The sequence below is a fragment of the Chlamydotis macqueenii genome, chromosome 4 (assembly GCF_036417535.1).
Source record: "Chlamydotis macqueenii isolate bChlMac1 chromosome 4, bChlMac1.mat, whole genome shotgun sequence".
NCBI classification, from domain to species: Eukaryota; Metazoa; Chordata; class Aves; order Otidiformes; family Otididae; genus Chlamydotis; species Chlamydotis macqueenii.
Window position 1 is genome coordinate 60,530,363 of NC_141559.1, and position 20,617 is coordinate 60,550,979.

The 20,617-nt window shown below is 39.1% G+C and overlaps 1 protein-coding gene across 1 annotated transcript in view; it reads left to right on the forward strand.

Moving 5' to 3' along the window:
- Positions 1-19,051, forward strand: part of ARAP2 (ArfGAP with RhoGAP domain, ankyrin repeat and PH domain 2) — a 132,611-nt gene extending 113,560 nt beyond the window's left edge. The window contains exons 28-32 of the mRNA XM_086747225.1: positions 4,674-4,756; positions 6,202-6,237; positions 6,725-6,788; positions 12,721-12,852; positions 16,383-19,051. Of these exons, the coding sequence (XP_086603351.1) occupies positions 4,674-4,756; positions 6,202-6,237; positions 6,725-6,788; positions 12,721-12,852; positions 16,383-16,733 (666 nt within the window). The 3' untranslated portion in view covers positions 16,734-19,051. The remainder of the gene's footprint in view (positions 1-4,673; positions 4,757-6,201; positions 6,238-6,724; positions 6,789-12,720; positions 12,853-16,382) is intronic.
- The last annotated feature ends 1,566 nt before the right edge of the window (positions 19,052-20,617 follow it).

Consider the following 20,617-nt stretch of genomic DNA (forward strand, 5'->3'; position numbering starts at 1 on the left):
CAGATGGAAAATTGTATTTAGTAAGACTGCATGTACTAATTAATTTATACATTCTCATGAACAGTATATTAAGTTTGTATATGCAGGTGAAGATACATTCTGTTAAGTGTTTTTCTTAGTTAAGAGCAATTATAAAAAAGTGAAGTTTCGATGATAACTCTGCATTTGATTACAATATTGTGCTGATTGACTGAAACAGTGTACCGCTTTGATATACTGTAGTTAAGAGATAAGCTCACACATGGTGAATGGCTGCCTTAAGGTACATTTTCGTGAGAAATATGGTGTTGTTTAACTAAATAGTATGTTTTGTAGGGTGGTTTTTTTTCATCCTGGCAGTACTCTTCCTTTGAGTGGGAAGTTACACAAGATGACCAACCGTAAAACGGTTGTGTAGTTTTTCTTTTGTTTTGTTTTCTTAACTATTTCTTCCATCTCAGATTCTCTCTCTTTTCCCCCCACACTGGAGTGTTAGAGATTGCAAGCTGTAGAGGAGAAACTGGTAATCCAGAACAGTAAACACTATGGAGTAGCTTTCTGTACTGGGATTTGTTAAGTAGTTTGTTTTTTTTTCTTTTCTATATAGAAAGGTAGAACACTTGACCTAAAAAGTATTAAAGGGATGATGTTGTGTTCTTTAGTAGAACAGTGTACATGAGAATTTTTTGTTTCCTTTCAGTATTTTGTCCTACAGACATGTTCAGTTCTCACACCTAGAGAGGGTGTACGTCTGTTGTAGGTTGGCTAGAGGTAGTTTGTTCAAGAAGGAACAAGGAAGGAAGAAACCTCAGGAGATCTCTAGTCCAACTTCCTGTTCACAGCAGAGCTAGCAACAGGGTTCAGAACAAGTAGCTCAGGGCTTGATGCAGTTAGTTACATCTTGAAAACCCCTGAGGATGGAGATGGCAAGAGCTTTCTGGGCAGTTGGTTGCAGTGCCTGGCTGTCCTCATGGGAAAAAGTTTCTCTTTATACCTAGTCATCTTCTTATGAGTTGAAGAGCCTCACTCAGTCTTGATAACTTCCCTGTAGGTGCTGGGGGTCTGCTGTTAAGTCAGCCTCTCATCACAGGGCAAATGCTCAAGCCCCCAGCCAGTTTCATGGGCCTCTACTGAACTCACCCCAGATTATTTGTTCTCTTTTTTTTTTTCTATGAGGGGCCCAAAACTGGATGCAGGGCTGCAGCTGCAGTCTGACAAGTGCTGAGCAGAGGGGGAAAATTACTCTCCTCAACCTACCAGCTGTGCTTCTGCTAACATAGCCCAGGAGGCCTGCCTCCTTTGCTGCCAGAGCACACTGCTGGCTTATGCCCAGCTTGCCATGTACCAGCACCCTCAGGTCCTTCTCAGCAGAGCTGCTCCCCAGTCTGTGTCATTGCAAGATTTATTTTTTTTTTCCTTCCTCAGTGCAGGACTTCGTATTTATTGTTGAATTTCATAAGATTTCTGTTGGCCTATTTCTTTGTCCTGTATACATCCCTCTAAAAGTCAGCCCTGCCCCCAAGCATATTGATTGGTCCTCTGCATCATTGTGCAAACCTGATGATTGGCTCCTCCAAGTCATTGATGAAGATGTTAAAAAATGACAAGTCCCAGGACAGACCTTTGCAGTACTCCCCTTGCTATAGGTCTGCAGTTAGAGTATGTCTGATTAACCATCACCCTCTGAGACTGATGGTGCAATTAGCTTTTTACTGATACAGATGTCCACCTGTTCAGAGAGTAACATCCTAGCTTGGGTAGAAGAATATTGTGGGAGATGGTGTGAGAAGCCTTGATAAAAGCTGAGGTAAATGACATCCACTCATCTACAAATCCAGTCATTTTATTGTAGAAATCAATCACATTGGTCATGCTGCATGTTCTCAGTAGCACCCTCTCTTACATGTGCTCAGGAACATGCTCCAAGAAAACTCACTCCAGTATTTCACCAGGAACTGAAATGAGGCTGGCAGGCAACTAAGTCTTCAAGTTATCTTTTCAGGCTTTACTGAGGATGGATGCAATGTTTTCCTTTTTCCAGTTACCAGTAGTTGCCCTTGATCTCTAACACTTCCAAGATGACACAGAGCAGCCTTTCAAGGATGTCAGCCAGCACACTCAGAACCCTTGGATGCAGCCTGTCTGATCCAATGGACTTGCATGACTTAAATTCTCTGAAGTCTTCCTCTGGTGCATTCATTATTCTCCTCTTTGAACCCTGTCTGTAAGCATAGAGGCCTAGGAGACCGTGCTGGTGTGATGACTAATACAAAGAAGATACTGAGTTACTTTAGCCTTACTTGTGTCTGCTGTTGCTAATTCACCTTCCCTGTTCAGCACAGGGTCTACATTTTTCTTGTTCACGCTTTAATTACTAAGGTACCAGTGTAGCAGCTCTTCATGTTATCCTTAATGCCCATAGCAGGTCTCTCTTCCAAATCAGCTTTGTCTTTCCTAACACTATATCTATGTATCCTCAGCAGTGTTTCTAAATTTCTTCGTTCATAGTGTAGTAGTTCAGCCCCAATCGGGACCAGCCTACGCAGTCTCTGTCTCGCTCCCCCCACCCTCCGAGAGAATAGGAGGAGATGATGTAAGAAAAAACAGCTCAAGGTTTGAGATACGGACAGGAAGAAATCCTTAAAATTACTGTTACGGGCAAAACAGACTCGACTTGGGGAAAAACACTCATTTATTTCTAAAATTAGCAGGAGAATGAGACTGGGAACAAGATAACCTCCCACCACCCCTCCCTCTTCCCGAGCTTAACATTATCTCTACTACCTTCCCCTCCCGAGCGGCACAGGGGACAGGGAAAAGAGAATGGGGGTCGCGGTCAGTTCATCACGCGTTGTTTTGTGCCGCTGTATCATCGTTGGGGGAAGAACTCCTCGCATTCCTCCCCTGCTCTAGCATGGGGTCCCTCCCACGGGCCACAGTCCTTCATGAAACTGCTCCGGCGTGGGTCATCTCTTCCACGGGTGCAGTCCCTCTAGAACGGCTGTCCCAGCGGGCCCTCCATGGGCCACAGCCTCCTTCAGGCCTCCACCTGCTCCTGCATGGGGTCCTCCACAGGCTCCAGGTGGATCTCTGCCCCTCCGTGGACCTCCATGGGCTGCAGCGGGACAACCTGCTCCACCATGGTCATCACCACAGGCTGCAGGGGAATCTTGTCCAGGAGCTGCGTTACTCCTCCCCCTCCTTCTTCACTGACCTTGGCGTCTGCAGCCGTTCCTCACAACAGGCTGGCAGACACCTCTCAGGATCCTTTTCACATCTTATTCACTTCAACTTCTCATCTCCTCTCCACTTCTTGCAGCCAGGCCGGGCCGAGTCGGGCCCAGTTGGCTGCCTGGCGGAAGGCCAGAGGGTGAGGCCTGCAAGGCCCACAAGGCTCGCGCCTCCCTCTCTCTGCCCCCCGCTCAGCTGCTTCACATCTCTCTTCTCTTTTTCTGTTTTCCCCTTCTTAAATACATTATCGCAGAGGCATTATCACGGGATGGGACATTCTGCTACCAATTGGGTCGGCCTTGGCCAGCAGTGGGTCCGCCCTAGGCCCGGCCGAGTCCACTAAACAAAGGGGAGCAACTTCTAGCAGTTTCCTACAGAAGCTACCACCTTAGGCCCCCCCCCACTAACAAAACCAGAACAATAGTCTCTCCCTGCTTCCATCTCTTGTATACTACTTTTGTCTTTATTGGAGCTCCACCATAAGCAACCTGTTTACCTGGGCTTGTCTCCTGATAAATCTACTTGTTTTCCTCAGTATTGGAATGAATTTTTCTTGTTCTTGTAGAATGCTGTTCTTAAAGACTTGCCAGCTTCCCTGAGTTCCTTTACACTTCAGAGTTGACTCCTCCAATGGACACTCACCTATAAGTTCCTTGAATAAGCCAAACATTTCTCTTCTAATCTTTGTGATGTGTCCTCTGCTAACTTTTCATCTTTTTGCCCTCAGGATCTTGAGCTGTACTATTTCATGGTAACTGTGGCCAAAACTACAATTTATTAGCACATCCCTGACCAGTTCTTCCTTGTCTGTGAATAGCAGACCCAGATGTGCATCACCCGTTGTTGGTCCATCTAGTACTGGTGTCAAGAAGTTATCCGTATCACCACCCAGGAATCAACTGGATTGTTTGTGTCCCACTGTGTTGTCCTGCTAGAAGATACCAGGGAGAGCAAAGCCCTGCCTTCCTCATCCCCTGCTCCATAAGAGTCAGGACTTGTTACTCAGAGACTTCCTTGGATTGTTTATAGACTTAATCTTCTTTTTTTCATCCTGATTGGGTGATCTGAAGCAAACACTCATCATGATGTTGTCCATCTCATAGAAGAGCTCCTTGAACAGAGGGCAGCCTCACTCCTCATCTTCCCTGCATGTCTCTCTCAAACAGCTTGTGTCCATATAGTACAGCACTTCAGTTTTGTAAATTTTATCACCATATTTTCATTATTCCAATTGTGTTACAGTTTTGTGACTTCATGTAAACCTCAAGTTCTTAGTTAATCTGTTTCTAGTAATAGTGATTGGCACACTTCGTTAATGGGAAAAAAAGAGAGGAAAAACATAATGATCTGTTAGAAAAGAGGGGTGCAGCCCGTGAAGGAAGGCCAACTGTGAAGACAGTCATGTGGTATTTCCTCTTTTGTGCATTCCTGATACAATAATTGGAATCTTACTTTATTTGCAGGCTAGCAAACCTGAAAAAGTGTTGCCTGTCAATTCCCTGAAGCTTTATCTTGGAGTGAAAAAGAAAATGAAGCCACCAACAAAGTAAGAATAGAAAAGAAAATAAGTTAATCATTGTGTAGCAAGGTACTTGTATTGTCAAGAAAGGGGAACATAAAACATGGTGAAACGAGGAAAAGTCAAGAAGCCAACTGAACTATGCTGAATTAAATTACCCTCTATAATATTATTTGTTCTGTTTCTATGTCTGTTTTTGTGTTTCATGTTAACTCTCCTATGCTAGGAAATTACTTTATTGATTGGCTTTTCTTAATCTTAAGTGTATTATCTCTTGTGGATGTGTTTGCTGCTGTAGCTCACGTAGTTTTGCAGTATGTGTCCTGCATTTTATTGGCAGACACACCTTCTTTGCACTAAGAAAAAAGAGAGAAGACAAAACCAACTAGTCATGGGCTTTAGTGACAACCCCTGTTGTTCAGCAGAGGATTTTACTTTTTCAGGATCCTTGTTATTTTGATGTTTCTTCTAGCTGAAGACTACAGTGCCCTTTACAAATATCTGTGACTATGTCTCTGGTAAAGAGCAGTGAAAAATGACACCGTTTTTTTCTCAGATGTTTCCAGTACTTGTTCAGTCAAAGCTTTGAGACACTGAGACAATGTGCATAGGATCCTATCCCAAGAGGATTCTAAGTAGACTGTAGCCCTTAAACAGATCTGACTGAACTTTTCCTGTACAGTTGGTACATCAAAACACCCCAAAAAGGTCTGTAAATTTCAAAGCTTAGTTCTGTTGAATAAAAAGTTGGTGGCTTGTTTCATTGGTTTTTTTGGGGGTTTGTGATTTTGTTTTTGTTGGGTTTTTTTTGTTTGTTTGTTTGAGTTAAGCACAGCATAAGTAGCAGATTAGTCCAAAACAGGAATAAAAAGATTATGTAAATGAGTCTTTGCAGGTAGGTTACTTCCTTGAGGTTTATTTTCAGTCTACTTTCAAAAGCAGATTTTGACAAGTGTCTTCCGGATGTCCAGGAGTGTCTGTGTTTCTTTTACATCAGAGACTTCATTGTGCACCTACTCCCTTTTTTTTCCCCAGCAATTTTTAAATCTCTGTAGACTTGTGTGATTCCTTCTGTTTATAGTGCAAGCATACCTCTCTTCCCTCTGACTTCTGCACTGTAGTGGACTCTTTGCTGAGCACCATCTTAGCACTTTTACTTTCAGCAGCTTTCAGAAAGTACAGCTACAGCCAAAATGAGACAAGTTGTTAGACATCATCTGCAGGGCTCAGCTATAACCCTTTGTCCAGAACAGAATGTTCATTACCTGTGAATCAGCTGTTAGAAAATGAGCAAAATCCATCATCAAACCCGCAATTTCATTCTAGATTTGCAGTGCACATTTAAACTTTGTAATTTTTTTTTCTTTTTCCACTTAAAAGCACTATATAAAGGTAATGGATCTCTGCAGTTTGGGGAATATGTCCTTATCTTAGTTTCTGGAACTAATTTTTTAAAATTTTATTTGTTTCAGCTCGGGACTTGCAGTATTTTCTGAAAAGCATCAGTGGTAGGTAAACATGAAACACCTGATTGGTTTAACTTCAGTGTTTAATATTTGTTGAAATGTTGAATTTCAAAATAAGAATATTTGAAAACTAGTGGGCCTTATTTTGCTTGCATGTTGACTTTTTGTTATGTTTTTCTGCATTAACTAACCAGTCATAATTCATATTATTTTGGTAATCTTTTGTGGTTAGGTGTCTGTCTCCTTTCTGTAGCTACAAAGCAAATGATTTTCATAAATTTAGAATGATAGATTTTAAACCTATGTGCATGCTTTATGAAGCACATACATTGTCATCGAAGTAGGGTAAAGTGATGATTTGAAGTATTTGTATTTCCCTGTCTTTTTATGGGAATGTTAATAATAAACGCAGACAGCATTCATAAATTAATCTAAGCACTATTTGAAGTTTAGAAGCTTATTCTTTAACAAGTTTATCTGCAACAGGAGTTCTTACTGTTTTTCTTGTTAATCATGTATTGCATTCTAGGTATATATGTTGTGATGGACCAGATGTGCAGATGGAGTGGATGATCAGCATTTTTACTGCTCAGGTACTACTTTGATCAAAGAAATGTAACTTTTACTGCAGTTTTGAAAATCCCATTAAACAGTCATATGTATCTGTTATGCATATGTTATAGATAAAGTTGCAATGCCAGTAAAGTTTCTGGAACACACAATGTAATAAAACTACAAAAAGATGGGTCTTACATTATGAAGACTGTTAATTATAATATCATTTTTGTATGAAAACTGAGTGCTGTGAGTGTAAGGGAGAAGAACATTACATTCTGGCATAATTTGTTTTTCCTACCGTGTTTCGAGAAGCTGCTTAAAAACAGATAACTCATTTCCTTTGCAGTAATAAACCTTTTCTGGATGAAATTCTGGCCATTCACCTGAAGGGGGTGTCTGTGCGCCACAATGCCTGTGTGCTATTTCTCTGCTTACTGGTTTGGATGCTGCAAGCAAAGCAATCATGAAAGAAGGGTTTAAAAAGACAGTGGTGTGAACTAGCCCCATTGAAGAGCTGTGCCAATACAGGTGTATTTCTCTGGTGTCCAGGTTAGCTTAGTTAACACTGATAATTCATTGTGTTGGATAGGCATTATCCTAAATTAAGTGATCTTCTGCTTGCTGCTAGATTATGTGTAAGGAGGGTGTATGTTTGAGTGCTGTATAACACAAATAGATTTTAATATTTACATAGAAGGAAGTGGGAGTAAGAGAGATGTTAATTCAGGCTGACAGGAGACTGGAACATGGTTTACAGTTTTAAAAGGATTTTGTATTTGTGTCAGATTTCTCTTGTGTTTCAAGTTACGTTCAAGGAATTTTGGAGAACATTGCTGTGAATAAACATCACTAGATTTATGATTACCTGTGAGCTTTACATTTGACATAAAGTGGACTAAGCATAAGATTGTTGTAATACATACTACTTAGAGGCTTTCTAAAACAGAATCTGATGTTCGTAGATAGTAGCACTGCAAGTACAATGCATGCCTTGAAGTAAGACTTCCAAATTTTTGTCTTCTTCAGCTCCCTTAACCGAAGTAACTATTATAGTTTCTATGGAAACAGCCACCAATCCTGGCATACATCTCATGGACGTAACAGGAGCGGTGTCACAACAAATAGGCTCTGAGGTTATTGATATAGGCTACTTAGAAATAACTCACATAAGCTTGGTAACTCTTGAAGTCCTATTGACATAAAATCACAAGAAGGGCAATCCATTAAGATTCTGCTCAGGTAGTGTGGTACATAGAACGTTCCTCTGACAATATAGATAAAAAAAGGAGAGACACTGCTCAATGTTCAGGATATATTTCTAAAAAAACAAAATTAAAATCACTTCATGTGCTTTTTTTTTTTTTTTAATGGCTATGAAATAATAATCTTGTTTTTTTTTTAAAAAACTTAATTCCAATGAATGACCACTACAATGAATTAGTACTAATGAGCTACACTGGGAGGGGTTTTTGTTTTTTTTTTTTTTTTCTTTCTGGAGTTTTTGTTTGGTTTTGTTTTTGTGGGTTTTTTTTTTAATCAGCATTATGGACATCAGTATAATTGTTAGTCTTTTCATTACATGAGGAATTAAGTGCTAGCGATGCAGATTTGCTGTATTGTTCTTATTAAAATCTACTGCTTTAAATATAGAGTGAAAAGCTTCTTGGGAATACAATGGCTCATGTTGCAAAAGCTTACTGTAAGATCTCCAAATGTTTTGTATCATGCAGCAGCAGGCAATTATTATCATATTATCCTGTTTTGAAACCAGAAAACTGTAAATGTCAACTGAGGTTATTTCTAGTTAGAATTTCCAAATTGAGGTAATCTTTAGGGAAGATAGCTTGTCTTTTACTGCATCTTTTATCAGAGTGTTCGAACACCTTTATGTTAGAGAGATTGGAGGCAGCACATTTTGTTTGTCTGTGGAATAGCTTAGATTACAAACTGAAAAATATTGTAAAGTAGGTTTTGAAGTGTTAAGACATTGACATTTAATGATCCTGTGCAATTAAGAGGGAGATAAATCTACGTTACTGTGCTCCTCAGTGCCTGTGCAGAATAAGATTTTATTAGTAATTCGTATCACTAAGACAGTAGTACTATTGTTACATTTCCCCTCCCTCTTTTCTTATGACTGAAAGAGAGGGAACATAACCCCAATTTTTAAAAAGGGGAACAAGGAAGACCTGGGTAACTACAGGCTGGTCAGCCTCACCTCTGTGCCTGGCAAGGTCATGGAGCAGATTCTCCTGGAAACCATGCTAAGGCACATGGAGAGCAAGGAGGTGGTTGGTGACAGCCAACATGGCTTCATCAAGGGCAGATCATGCTTGACCAATCTGGTGGCCTTCTATGACGGGGTGAGAGCATCAGTGGACAAGGGACGAGCAACAGATATCTCATCTACCTGGACTTGTGCAAAACTTTTGACACTGTCCCGCACGACATCCTTCTCTCTAAACTAGAGAGGCATGGCTTTGATGGACGGACCACTCAGTGGATAAGGAGTTGGCTGGATGGCTGCACTCAGAGAGTGGTGCTTAACGGCTCAATGTCCATGTGGAGACCAGTCACGAGTGGCATCCCTCAGGGGTCTGTGCTGGGCTCAGCCCTGTTCAACATCTTTGTTGGCAACATGGACAGTGGGATTGAGTGCACCCTCAGCAAGTTCGCCAATGACACCAAGTTGTGTGGTGCCGTCGACACGCTGGAAGGGAGGGATGCCATCCAGAGGGACCTTGACAGGCTGGAGAGGTGGGCCTGTGCCAACCTCATGAAGTTCAACCAGGTCAAGTGCAAGGTCCTGCACCTGGGTCATGGCAATCCCAGGCACAAATACAGGCTGGGTGGGGAATGGATTGAGAGCAGCCCTGAGGAGAAGGACTTGGGAGTGCTGGTGGACGAGAAGCTCAACATGAGCCGGCAATGCACCCTTGCGGCCCAGAAGGCCAACCGCATCCTGGGCTGCATCAAGAGGAGTGTGGCCAGCAGATCGAGGGAGGTGATTCTGCCCCTCTACTCTGCCCTGGTGAGACCCCACCTGGAGTACTGTGTCCAGTTCTGGAGCCCCCAACGCAAGAAGGACATGGACCAGTTGGAGAAGGTCCAGAGGAGGGCCACGAAGATGATCAGAGGGCTGGAGCACCTTTCCTATGAGGACAGGCTGAGAGAGTTGGGGCTGTTCAGCCTGGAAAAGAGGAGGCTCCGGGGAGACCTGATAGCGGTCTTCCAGTACCTCAAGGGGGCCTACGAGAAAGATGGGGATAGGCTGTTCAGTAGGGCCTGTTGCGATAGGACGAGGGGTAATGGTTTTAAGATAGAGGGAGGTAGATTTAGATTGGATATTAGGAAAAAAATTTTTACAATTAGAGTTGTAGAACACTGGAACAGGTTGTTCACAGAGGTGGTGGATGCCCCATCCCTGGAAACGTTCAAGGCCAGGCTGGATGAGGTTCTGAGCAACCTGATCTAGTCGGGGATGTCCCTTCTCCTTGCAGGGGGGTTGGACTAGATGACCTTTGAAGGTCCCTTCCAACCCTAACCATTCTATGATTCTATGATTCTATAATGTGTATTCCTGTAGTATAAATAGTGCAGAGAATATAAATAGTAAAGTGTAGGTACCACTGTAATCTAGTAACAAGAGTAGTGTTGATACAGAACATCAAGTTAGCGCAGAGGTTATTGATCTTGTACTTCAAGCTGGTAAATACTAAGAGGGTTTGAAGGAAGACCATTTTTTTCTTTCAGTTCTACGCAAAATCATCCTGAAAAGTATGGCTGAAACATGATTCTTCAATTCTATAATAGTTTTGTACAAAATCACTTAATAGGATACAGTTGGAAGTAATTAATTTATATGAAGATGGACACAATAATATTCTTCCAGTTCCTTGCCTTTGATCAACAAGAGAGAGCCATGTTATATTACCATGAGGTGCAGTTGAGCAGATAGGTCAAAACTATGAATAAATACATTTATTATGTGGCCTAATATGTTGCTAGTATTTCTGATATACTTTCCCAGAGTTCTATTTTAAGAAACATTACAGACACAGAAGGGAAATTTGGCTGGTTAACTAACAGGGAATGTTTCCTTAGGCTTGCTGAGAATAAAAGGAGGCAGTTTCTTTCAGAAGCTGATTTAAAGTTTCTCAATCGCTTTCTGAATTGCATCTGTTTCTTGTATCTTAGTCCACAGTAAACTGATTTTGGTTGGCAAGACGTGCTCTTTCAGGTAATACCTTCTCAGTGTTTCATTGGAAGAAAATGTTCCTAATGTTCACTAGGGAGAACTCTTACAACAGACTTTTACATCACCCTGGTCAGGACCACATGGGAGAGTTTTTTATTCTGTAAAGATGTGAGTCTATGAAATACTTTTTCTAGATTTGGAACTGGGGCTTCTGACTTCTAGGCTACTATTCTAAGTCAGTAATCACTGATTCTGATGGCTTTGTAATAGTAACGCTGTTTTTACTTGCAGACCACCTGCAAGTATGATGACAGCCTCACAGCTGGATTTTTGTTTACAGTCTTGAAGAGATAGCATCTTACTCCATGGATCTGGGAGATTTAATTCCATTTAAAAAAAAAAGGGGCACTGAAGATCCCGACTCCTGTGAAAAGAAATCTATTACAGATTTGGACAGTATCACAGAATTGTTTAGATTGAAAGGAACCTCTGGGGATCATCCAGTCAGATCCTTCTGTTCAAATCGGGATCAGCTAGAGCAGGTTGCTCAGGGCTGTGTCCGGTCAGGTTTGAGTAATTGGCGACTCCACAGCCTCTCTGGGCAATTTGTTCCAGTGTTTAACCACTCTCATGGTAAAAAAAGGTTGTTTTTTTTCTTGTGTTCAAACAGGATTTCTTGTTTACTGTTTATTATAACTGATGCTTTGGATTAATATTTTGTAAATATATATATGAAGCATTTTCAGCTTTTATTAGGGTTCCTTTGCAGTTCTGGCTTGCTAATTTCCTTTGGAGTTGTGCTGATTTAGCTTCATGTGCTCATCTTCAAGCTTTAGAAAGTATTCTTCTGTAGGCCTTGTACATCCTCTTTGATTCACAGAATCTCATGTTGATGCTTTTTCAGGAAAGTACTCTTCCACTACCTGGTCCTCAGAGTTATCTTTCTGGTTACCATTAATAGCACCAGAAGACTCTGACCTCCATGTGCATGTGCTCAAATTTTTACATACGAAATTCTACATGATCTACTAATGAAAGTTCGTTATAAACCTTTTACTGAAAGAGATTTTAATGCTTTATTTGAAATAATCAGTTAATGATTTTTTTTTTTTCCTTGCCTTCTTTCCCAGTCATGTTTTTTTCACTCAGAATGAAGCTGCACACTTTGGAGTTCTCCCCAGAACTGACCTTTTTCAGTAAAGCTAAAGCAAAGACTATTATTGAAGCCAGATCTGTTTGTTTGTAGATTGTGTTTTTGGAGCATTCAAAATGTCAAGCAATTTCCTTTTGGATAACACATGTTGTTATTGTGGGTTATGCAATGATTTTTTCCTAAATCATTCATATAAATTTTGAAACACTTGTTTGCAAAGTGGGGTAATTTTATTTTATTTCAGAAGGTTTTGTTGGGACTCTTGAAAGCATATTTATATGGAATTTTGAAATTGTGAATCAAGTCAATGTGTGTGTCTTGTTTGATGATATTTTCTATTCTTTAAAAATAATTGTCTTGATACATAATATGGATGGAAGATGTTTGATGCATGAAAATTGTATAGGGACATTTTGGTTCTGTTCATTCAATATTGTGTGGTGCTTACAGAATATTAACGTTATTTTAGGCACCATGGTGTTTTCCCCCTTCTCCCACAAGAGGAGGGCATGGTGTTGTGCAGTAGAGAGCTTTTTCCAAGAGAGTTTTGCATACAGAAGGATGTTGTTTATTTATGAAATTGCACACCAAAAATAAGGATTCTTTTGTTCTTCAGCATGCAGATATATGGCCACCTGCTGGGAAAGCAAGAAAACAGTCTATAACTAAAAGTCCAAAGATTGGAGGCTTGCCACTAATTCCCATTCAACAGGAGAACACCACTTGTAAAATCAGAGGGAGTACAGAAGTAAGTGGGGATTAAGCTTGATGTAGAACTTCTAAGCATGATACTATACTTTTAAGTAGCCCAGTAATAATGAACTCTCTAGAGTTGGATAAATATAAAATGTTGATGCTCCTATTATCAATGTCTTTGTTCATTGTTTTGTCATTAAAGGAATAGTTAGGACAATTTGATGTAAAAAGACATTGTGACCCAAACTTGTGTCACCTCTTCTGCTGTTCAGTAAATCAGTAGTGGATTTTTATTTGTATTTGGGTTTTTTTTTTTGAGCAATGATTGTTCATTAGAAGTAAATAGGACTTTTACCTGGAAATATAATGCATGTTATTACAGTACACTTTATTACAGTTTTATATTAATAAGGTCCTTGAAAACTGTCCTGCATGTGCATTCTACCGTATCTTTTCTTCTGTATAAAATAACTACACTGTTTCAGTTGTCTATTTGTAAATGTAATGGAAAAGCTCAGATAGAACTAACTGTTGTAAATTTGACTTGTAATATTATTAGCCTCAAAGAACAACGAGAGGGTTTAGTTACAAATCTTTGCAGAGACTGAGCTCAGTGTCACTACATTAAGTGCACTAGTGATATGTCAGCCTTATATTAGCTTTAGATTAATTTCTGGTATCTACATAGAGATACTGGTGCCTGTGGGGAGGACTTACTTGCCTTACTTCCACATGAGACGAAGCAGTGGTAGGGAAGGCACTGTTCTGCTTCGGAAAAATAGAAATAACTAATCTGAATGCAGCAGAGAAGTGTGCAAACAAAGCAGCTTGGTCCTTTTGACTGTATGCAGTATTCTCTCTTGCATGTTTTAGAAGATTTTGAGGGGAGGTAGGTAATACAGTGTGTGTTACACCACTCAGAGCCACTGGTTTCTGCTCTGCCTTACCAAGTGAGTGTAATACAGTGTGAATACAGTTATGATTTTCCTGTTTTGTTTAATTTGTCCTTTTGCTTCTGTCAGAAGTATTTTTGCAATTCTTTGGTAAGTTCCTTCTAATGTTTGCATTTTTAAACTTTTTTTCATGAAAGTAAATCATAGGTCTTGTCAGTCAAAAAACTTCATAACTCTTAGGTGTATCTCTTACCTGTCTTTTATGCAGTACAATTGAGATCTCTAGGATATCTAACACATTATTTGAGATGGCTACAAATTCAAACATTCTAGGATGAGGGTTTTATTGGATTTGAGCTTCATAATTTAAAATCCTTAATACCTTATAGTACTAGAATTATTTTTTTTAATTAATTTTGTTGATAATGTGCTTCATTAAGAAGGACTCTAATGTTTTGTACACTGCAACTTAGAGGAAGTCAGCATTTAAACTGAAAAGTAGAAGATCACAGTCTTCATTATTTATGCCATGACTGGATCTAGAGAGGTTTTATGCAAAGGATATTTGTGTACTTTAGGAAAGTTAACACAAAATTACATACTAGAACATTACAACAAACACACTTTTTTTTTTTAATGTGGAAAGCCAAAAGTAGAACGAACAGTAGAACAGTGGTGGGAAGTAAATATATAATATGATTCATTAAGGAGAAGTATTGTACAGCATTGTAGTTGGTAAAGCAATAGATAGCAGGAGATTCTAAATTGAGAGCAGTTGTTACTGATGGCAGTAGAGTTTAGGAGTTTTCAGGCAAGCTAAAATCTGCTCCATAGCACACACCAGTGGTAACTCATGTAGCAGTATGAACTCGAGTGCATTGTTGTTCTGGGACAAATTTTTGAGTATCATGACCACTGGTGCTTTGTTATTAATGGGTAGTTTTCAGTCTTGGTGAATGCAAATAGAAATACCAACCTCCTTAATGCCAAAAGTGATATCAACATAATAACCCTTTATGTGCTTCTCTAAAAATTGTGATTTATATCATTCAAATGGTTGTTTCTTTTAATATTGAACAAATGCCAGCTCAGGTGAATTTTCAAGAAACTGCGCAAATTTAGATTTTGTTTTATAGCTTTGATCTCTTCAATGCAAACTCATTTAATATTTATTATTTTTCTTCCTACACAGCAACTAATTTGCTGCATCAACACTCATTTTTTATAATGGGCTTACATTCGCTGTCCTCGTGAAGAAAGAAATGTCACTGTAAGACATTATAAGGCAAATGAGAGTGGTAGAGGAATTTATTGTATTCTGTCCGCTCAGTTGGTGTTGTAGTAGGCAGATAATTCCTTTTGTGGAAAAGCCTTACAGTTCAAAGCAAATGAGATCTTGGAATTATTCTTTCATGTGTGACATTTTTATTGACTACTAGACGATACTCAAAGCTGAGGGAGACTTGGGTTCTTTTTGTGTTTCCTGTGTGACACTTGTTCGGTTTGGCTGGATGTTTATGGAGTTATTCATTCATAGCATATGAGCAAGTTGTCTCATGGAATCTTGATACCTCATATATGTTAAAGTAAACATGAACAAATATTCAGACATTAGAGAACAGCTAGTGTAGATGCATCTATATGAGTGTTCTAGTTAGTATCAGGAGTGCACTTCAGGAGCAAATCTTCCAGTTGTTCCCAGTTACTGTGTTTTCCTCTCTGCTGTGGAGTGGTTCTGGAGCATGTGAACTTGGATTGCTTTCAGATGAAACTGAAGTTGAAGATGTTCTGCAGGAGCATATCTAATGCACTGCAGCCAAACATAGGCTTTCTGCCAGTAGAAGAAAGCTAAAGCTAGTCTGAGGCTTTTTTTTTTTTTTTTTTTTTTTTAAAAAAAAAAAAAAGGCAGGGGAAGGCGAGGGGCAACAATCTTGAAGTGGTGTCAGGGTAGATGTCAGGTTCTCAGCACTTTTCTTTCACTGTGCAGATGTGCTCCAAATGGGCCACACTAGTTGTGAATTTAGATGCAGCATTTGATTTACCTTTTATTTTCTGTAGCTTAAGAACTTGAAAACAGCTCACCAATATGCAACAGTTGCCATCAGTCTGTTGTTTTATCTGAGTTCAGAGTATGTTACTTAAAATTGCTGGCCAAAATTTGAAAAAGCAGACAGTCTTTATAATTTATTAGGTAGTACTGAAGAGCTGCTGAAAATGTTTGTGATCGTGTAAAATTACCTTTTGTACATTCATGTAGCTCAGCCATTAAGTTATCAAAATGGCAACATTCTCAGTTGTATTTGTTCCATTTAAGAATTCTGAGTTCTTTAGAGTATATAGATCTGCTGTAAAACATTAAAATTCAGTCTGCTGTGGCAGAAAGAAAAATCAAATTGTGAATATGTGAAAATGAATATCTTCGTTGTCAGGCTGCATTTAATTGGAAGATTTGTGTAATTTTTGGAAGTATCACTAATTGAGAAAATATACTCACTAAAAATGCTTACTAAATGTTAATAACAAAAATTGTGGAATTTAAAACTATTAACTGTGCTGTCTCAGCTCTTGACTAAAAACAATTTTTCTTTTAAACTGTTATGTGAAACTAATGAGCAAAAATTGCAATCTAAATATTTTTTAATGTTGTCTTAATGTGAATGATCTTACTTCTCTTTGCTTGTTTGCTCAGAATATAGAACTGCAATCTGGGAAACAAAGATTTGGTGAGCGTCCTGAAAATTACTTTCTGGAAGAAAGAAGCAACTTGAAAGAAAAAGCATCTGTTGTGGCACAGTGTTTGGAACGGAAGGAGGAGAAAGTGCGAAATCGTGCAAAAACGCATCGGAGCATGGTCTCTGGGGATGTAGGTACAGGGATGACCGACCTACACCAAAAACCACATAAGGCACTGAAGAAAAATAAGAACAAACCAAACAAAACTACTTTGGAATCAGATAACAAATTGCCACCAAATGTGATTCAGGAACTAAGTACAGTGCTGCAGAAAAACAGAGCACCTCATGATGAAACCTCCAGCTGATTTCCTGAGTCTGAATTTGTATATTTTTATATATCTCTCTCTATATATATGCACACATGTGGGTGTATTTTCTGGGCAAAAGTAGTCTCTTTGCTGTGAGTAGTTTGTACAGTGCAGAGGAAATATAGTTTGTTTATATGCAGCAGTTGATTTTGTATATTTGTGTGTCACATGTTATAATTTAAGATTGAACTGATTATGTAAGTCTCCTGAAATTCGCAAGTTTTCCTGGTGCAATGACACCAGGATTTTGTTATTTTTTGTTGCAGATTTTGTTTTATATAATAATTCCAAGTACTATCTAAAGCTTTTCCTCTGTTTATATTCTGTATCATCCTGTAAGTACTGGAGAGCTATTTTTGGGAAGAAGACAAGATGTGGACTGAAATTCTTACTGTTGGCCTGCAATATTTTTAATTGTCTAACACTATAGAAATGAGTAACATCTACTTTGAAATGTAATTTTTTTTTTTATTTAAGGATAAAATCAGTATCAAATTAGATTTGTCCTCTGGCAGAGCAGCGTGTGAAAAAATCAAAAGGGAGAGGAATGTAGTAGATAAGACAACCTATTAGTTCTTGTGGCTCAAAACTGTGTCTATATGTTGTGCATCTGATGATGACATCTAAGCAGTGAGAGAACACTGAGGATGACAGAAAGAAGTCTTGAAAGCAACATCTAGTTTAAAAGGTTATATGAACTGGAAGAGTAGCATCTCTCTTTTTACTTTGTCCTGGGCGGGCAAAAAGCACGGCTGTGCTGAGGCTGTGTGCAGGTGTGGCAGATGCTCTCTGGTGAAGCAGCAGGACTAACAGAGCAGAGATCCAGTGAGCTCACTCTGCACCTCTGCTTCAGGGGAGGCGTTAATATCAGCATCTGCTTTATTTTGCTGCTGTCCTTTTTGTGGTCTGCCACAGATTTTCACCAGCCTTTTAAGAACTTGTTAATGCCTTTAGTGTTCCTCAGGTTTGATTGGAATTGGCTAGACCTCTTAGGGTAAAAGAGAGAATTTTAAACTATATCTAATTTTTTTTGAAATTGTTTTAAATAGTCTCCTAATTCCTTAAAATTTCAGAGGAAAAATTCAATTTAATCAGCATCAATGATGTTTGATTTTTATTAATGGACAGTTTTGAGGATGCTTTATGTTGCTACTGAATTTCTTCCCATATAGAAGCAGTGTGCTCACTTATCCCCTCTTCTATTTTTGGTAGTCACAGGTGCCATAACATTTCTCAGACCATTTACTTCTCTTCTTGATTGCATTGAGCAGCTTAATTGGAAAAATAATCTGTTTGATTGAAGAAATTAGACAAATGACTCAATCTATCTGGCAACTTTGCTCGGAAGTACAGGGAAAATGAGATCAAACCCAAATGTTTTAGTGTTTTGTATTTATTCTTCTGGAATGTAGCACTGACAAAGCAAGTTTGAGTCTTTCAGACTTTGCACTTACCATATTTGACCAGTTGTTAAATGTGAAATGAGTTTGTAGATTTTAATTTTCCCAGTGCACTATTGACTGTTTTGCTACTTTTAATTTGTAGTTGAGCCTCTTCTAATTATTGAGGCCCTGGCTCAAGAAAGCATATAAGCCTGAACTTCAGTTCTATTGACTAAAGCCATGCTTAATAAACACGTTCTTAAATGCTGATTTGAATCGAGGCCTAATGCCATCAGGAGAAATTACTTTACTTTCTGTCTGAGGCTGGACCTGAATGTACTGTTTATAGTTGTACTTTTATTTGCAAAAATTTTTCGGTATTGAGATATGGTTGCTGTATTGTTTATCTTTTTATTGGGTTCTTAAAAATGACATTCACCTCTGCTGAAAGCCTCATGCATCATTTAAGCCCCCACACTAATGGAATAAATGGAGCAATGGAAGGGTTTTGTGCGCTGAAGTGAGTATCTCCATGAAGAAAATGTCCTGTTTTATTGAATCTAAGGACTACGGAAACATTTGTTCTATTTCAAATAAAGTATCTGTATGGCTGCTGTTTAAGGGCCCTAAAGAAGAAAAGATGTTTACTAAAATATGTTTAAATTTGGTTTTGTATGTGTCTATACACAAACACTCACCTTGAATATGGGTATGTGTGCATACAGTTATGTGCACATCCACGGAGTCACACTGTATGGTGACAGTGTTAACTCAAGAAAATTTATTTGAGAAAATAGAAATTAAATTTGCAATTAATGATTTCAAAGAGGTATCAAAGTTTTGGGGCAATTATGTGACATAGCGGTGTTGCACTACACATGCCAGACTGACTTCAGACCTGCAGAATAAATGTGTTTTGTTGCAATACCTTAATGGCTGCTGATCTTTTATTGTTCCTGTAACATGTTGTGGAATAGTAAAGAAAGTGTAATTTTCAGAGAACAAATAGTAATTATTTGAGTAAATTATATTTCTCCAAAAAAGACAATGGATTTTTTAATAAAAAAATAAATCAATAAAAATGTTTAAAAAAAATACTTCTGTATGTCTTCTGATATGAAAGCTATTGAATTGCCTGGTGTTTACTTTCTGATCTGCAAAATGAAGTTGAATGAGACACAGGTGTTATATGTATAGGTTTATAACAGTGGGAAGACTAGGATTAAAATCTCGCTAAATCTCAGGTTCATCATTACCTTGTTAGACTTCTGGAGCCATCATAGATGTAAAGCTGACATGTAAGCATGACTTACACTAATTGTGTTAAGATAACACCTGTTTCTATTTGTGTGGTTTTTTTCATTTATTAGGTGGGGGAGGGAAACAATCCAAATTCCGAAGAAAAATATGAGCTGGAATCTCTTTGTTTTCTTTTTTCTTTTAGTTGAGCTGAATATTGGCTACTATTTTGGAAGGTTTCTTTGAAAAAGATCTTTTTTCCCAGATGTTATTTTGGGCTTCCAGTTCAGAGGAGCAGTTTGACTAATATGTTTTGTGCCTCAGCAGACTTCTTCAGTGTGGGGTCGGTTTGACCAGCTCAGGTCTACAAAGCGTATTCCTGCAGAGTTTACCTTTACTGTGGGACTCGAGTTGAGACACAATTTCTGCATTATAAGGCTTTGCAAATGTTATCCAAGAATCTGTCCAGTGGGGGAAGGATATCCCCAAAGATTTCTTCAGTTAATGGGGAGGGCTTAGCTGTGTCGTCGTTTTTTTGTTTCTTTGTTGTGAAGAGCTCTGGGCTGCTGTGCCTGCAGTGAGTTGTTAGGATGCCACTGGCTCTGTCTGCCAGAGGCACCCCTGGGGTGCCTGTCACCTATGGGGCTAGTTTTGGACTGCTCTGTAGTTTACAGGTTTATCAGAGAGTAAAAGTTAGGAATTTTATCTCACTGCTATGATTCTTCTCTCCCCTGATACAGTGCTGGCACAGTTTGTGTTCCTGTGAGTGCTGCCAGGTCACCACCAGCTCCACATCTCACATTCCAGATTAAGGAGTTCGGGGGAAAAAACTTCCACGCTCTGATGGGGATGGTGGTGGTGCCTGCAGGAGTCAGGAGGTAAGGGGTTCATGTCTTACTGGCTGAGACACTTTGTTATAAGCCTACCCTGTCATATCACCTTTCTGATTTTTAAATCCTATTTTCCAGTGCAAGCTGTTTCAGTGGGAGAGAATCAGTTATCAGACTGTTGCTGGCATCTGAATTAGAACAACTTCAGTTGTGCCTGAGTCCAAATGGAAACTGGAAAAAAAAAAAAAAAAAAAAGCCAACATAAACTCCCTCTCCTCACTGACTCAAGTCCTTGTGAGCACAGCATGCCCTAAAAAAATACATTTGATTTGGGCTAGTTATGGACTAAGGACAAATCTGCAGTTTCAATAAGTTACATTAGGAAACCTGAACTATGCATGTGTGGGGTAGAAACAGATTACCTTGATGG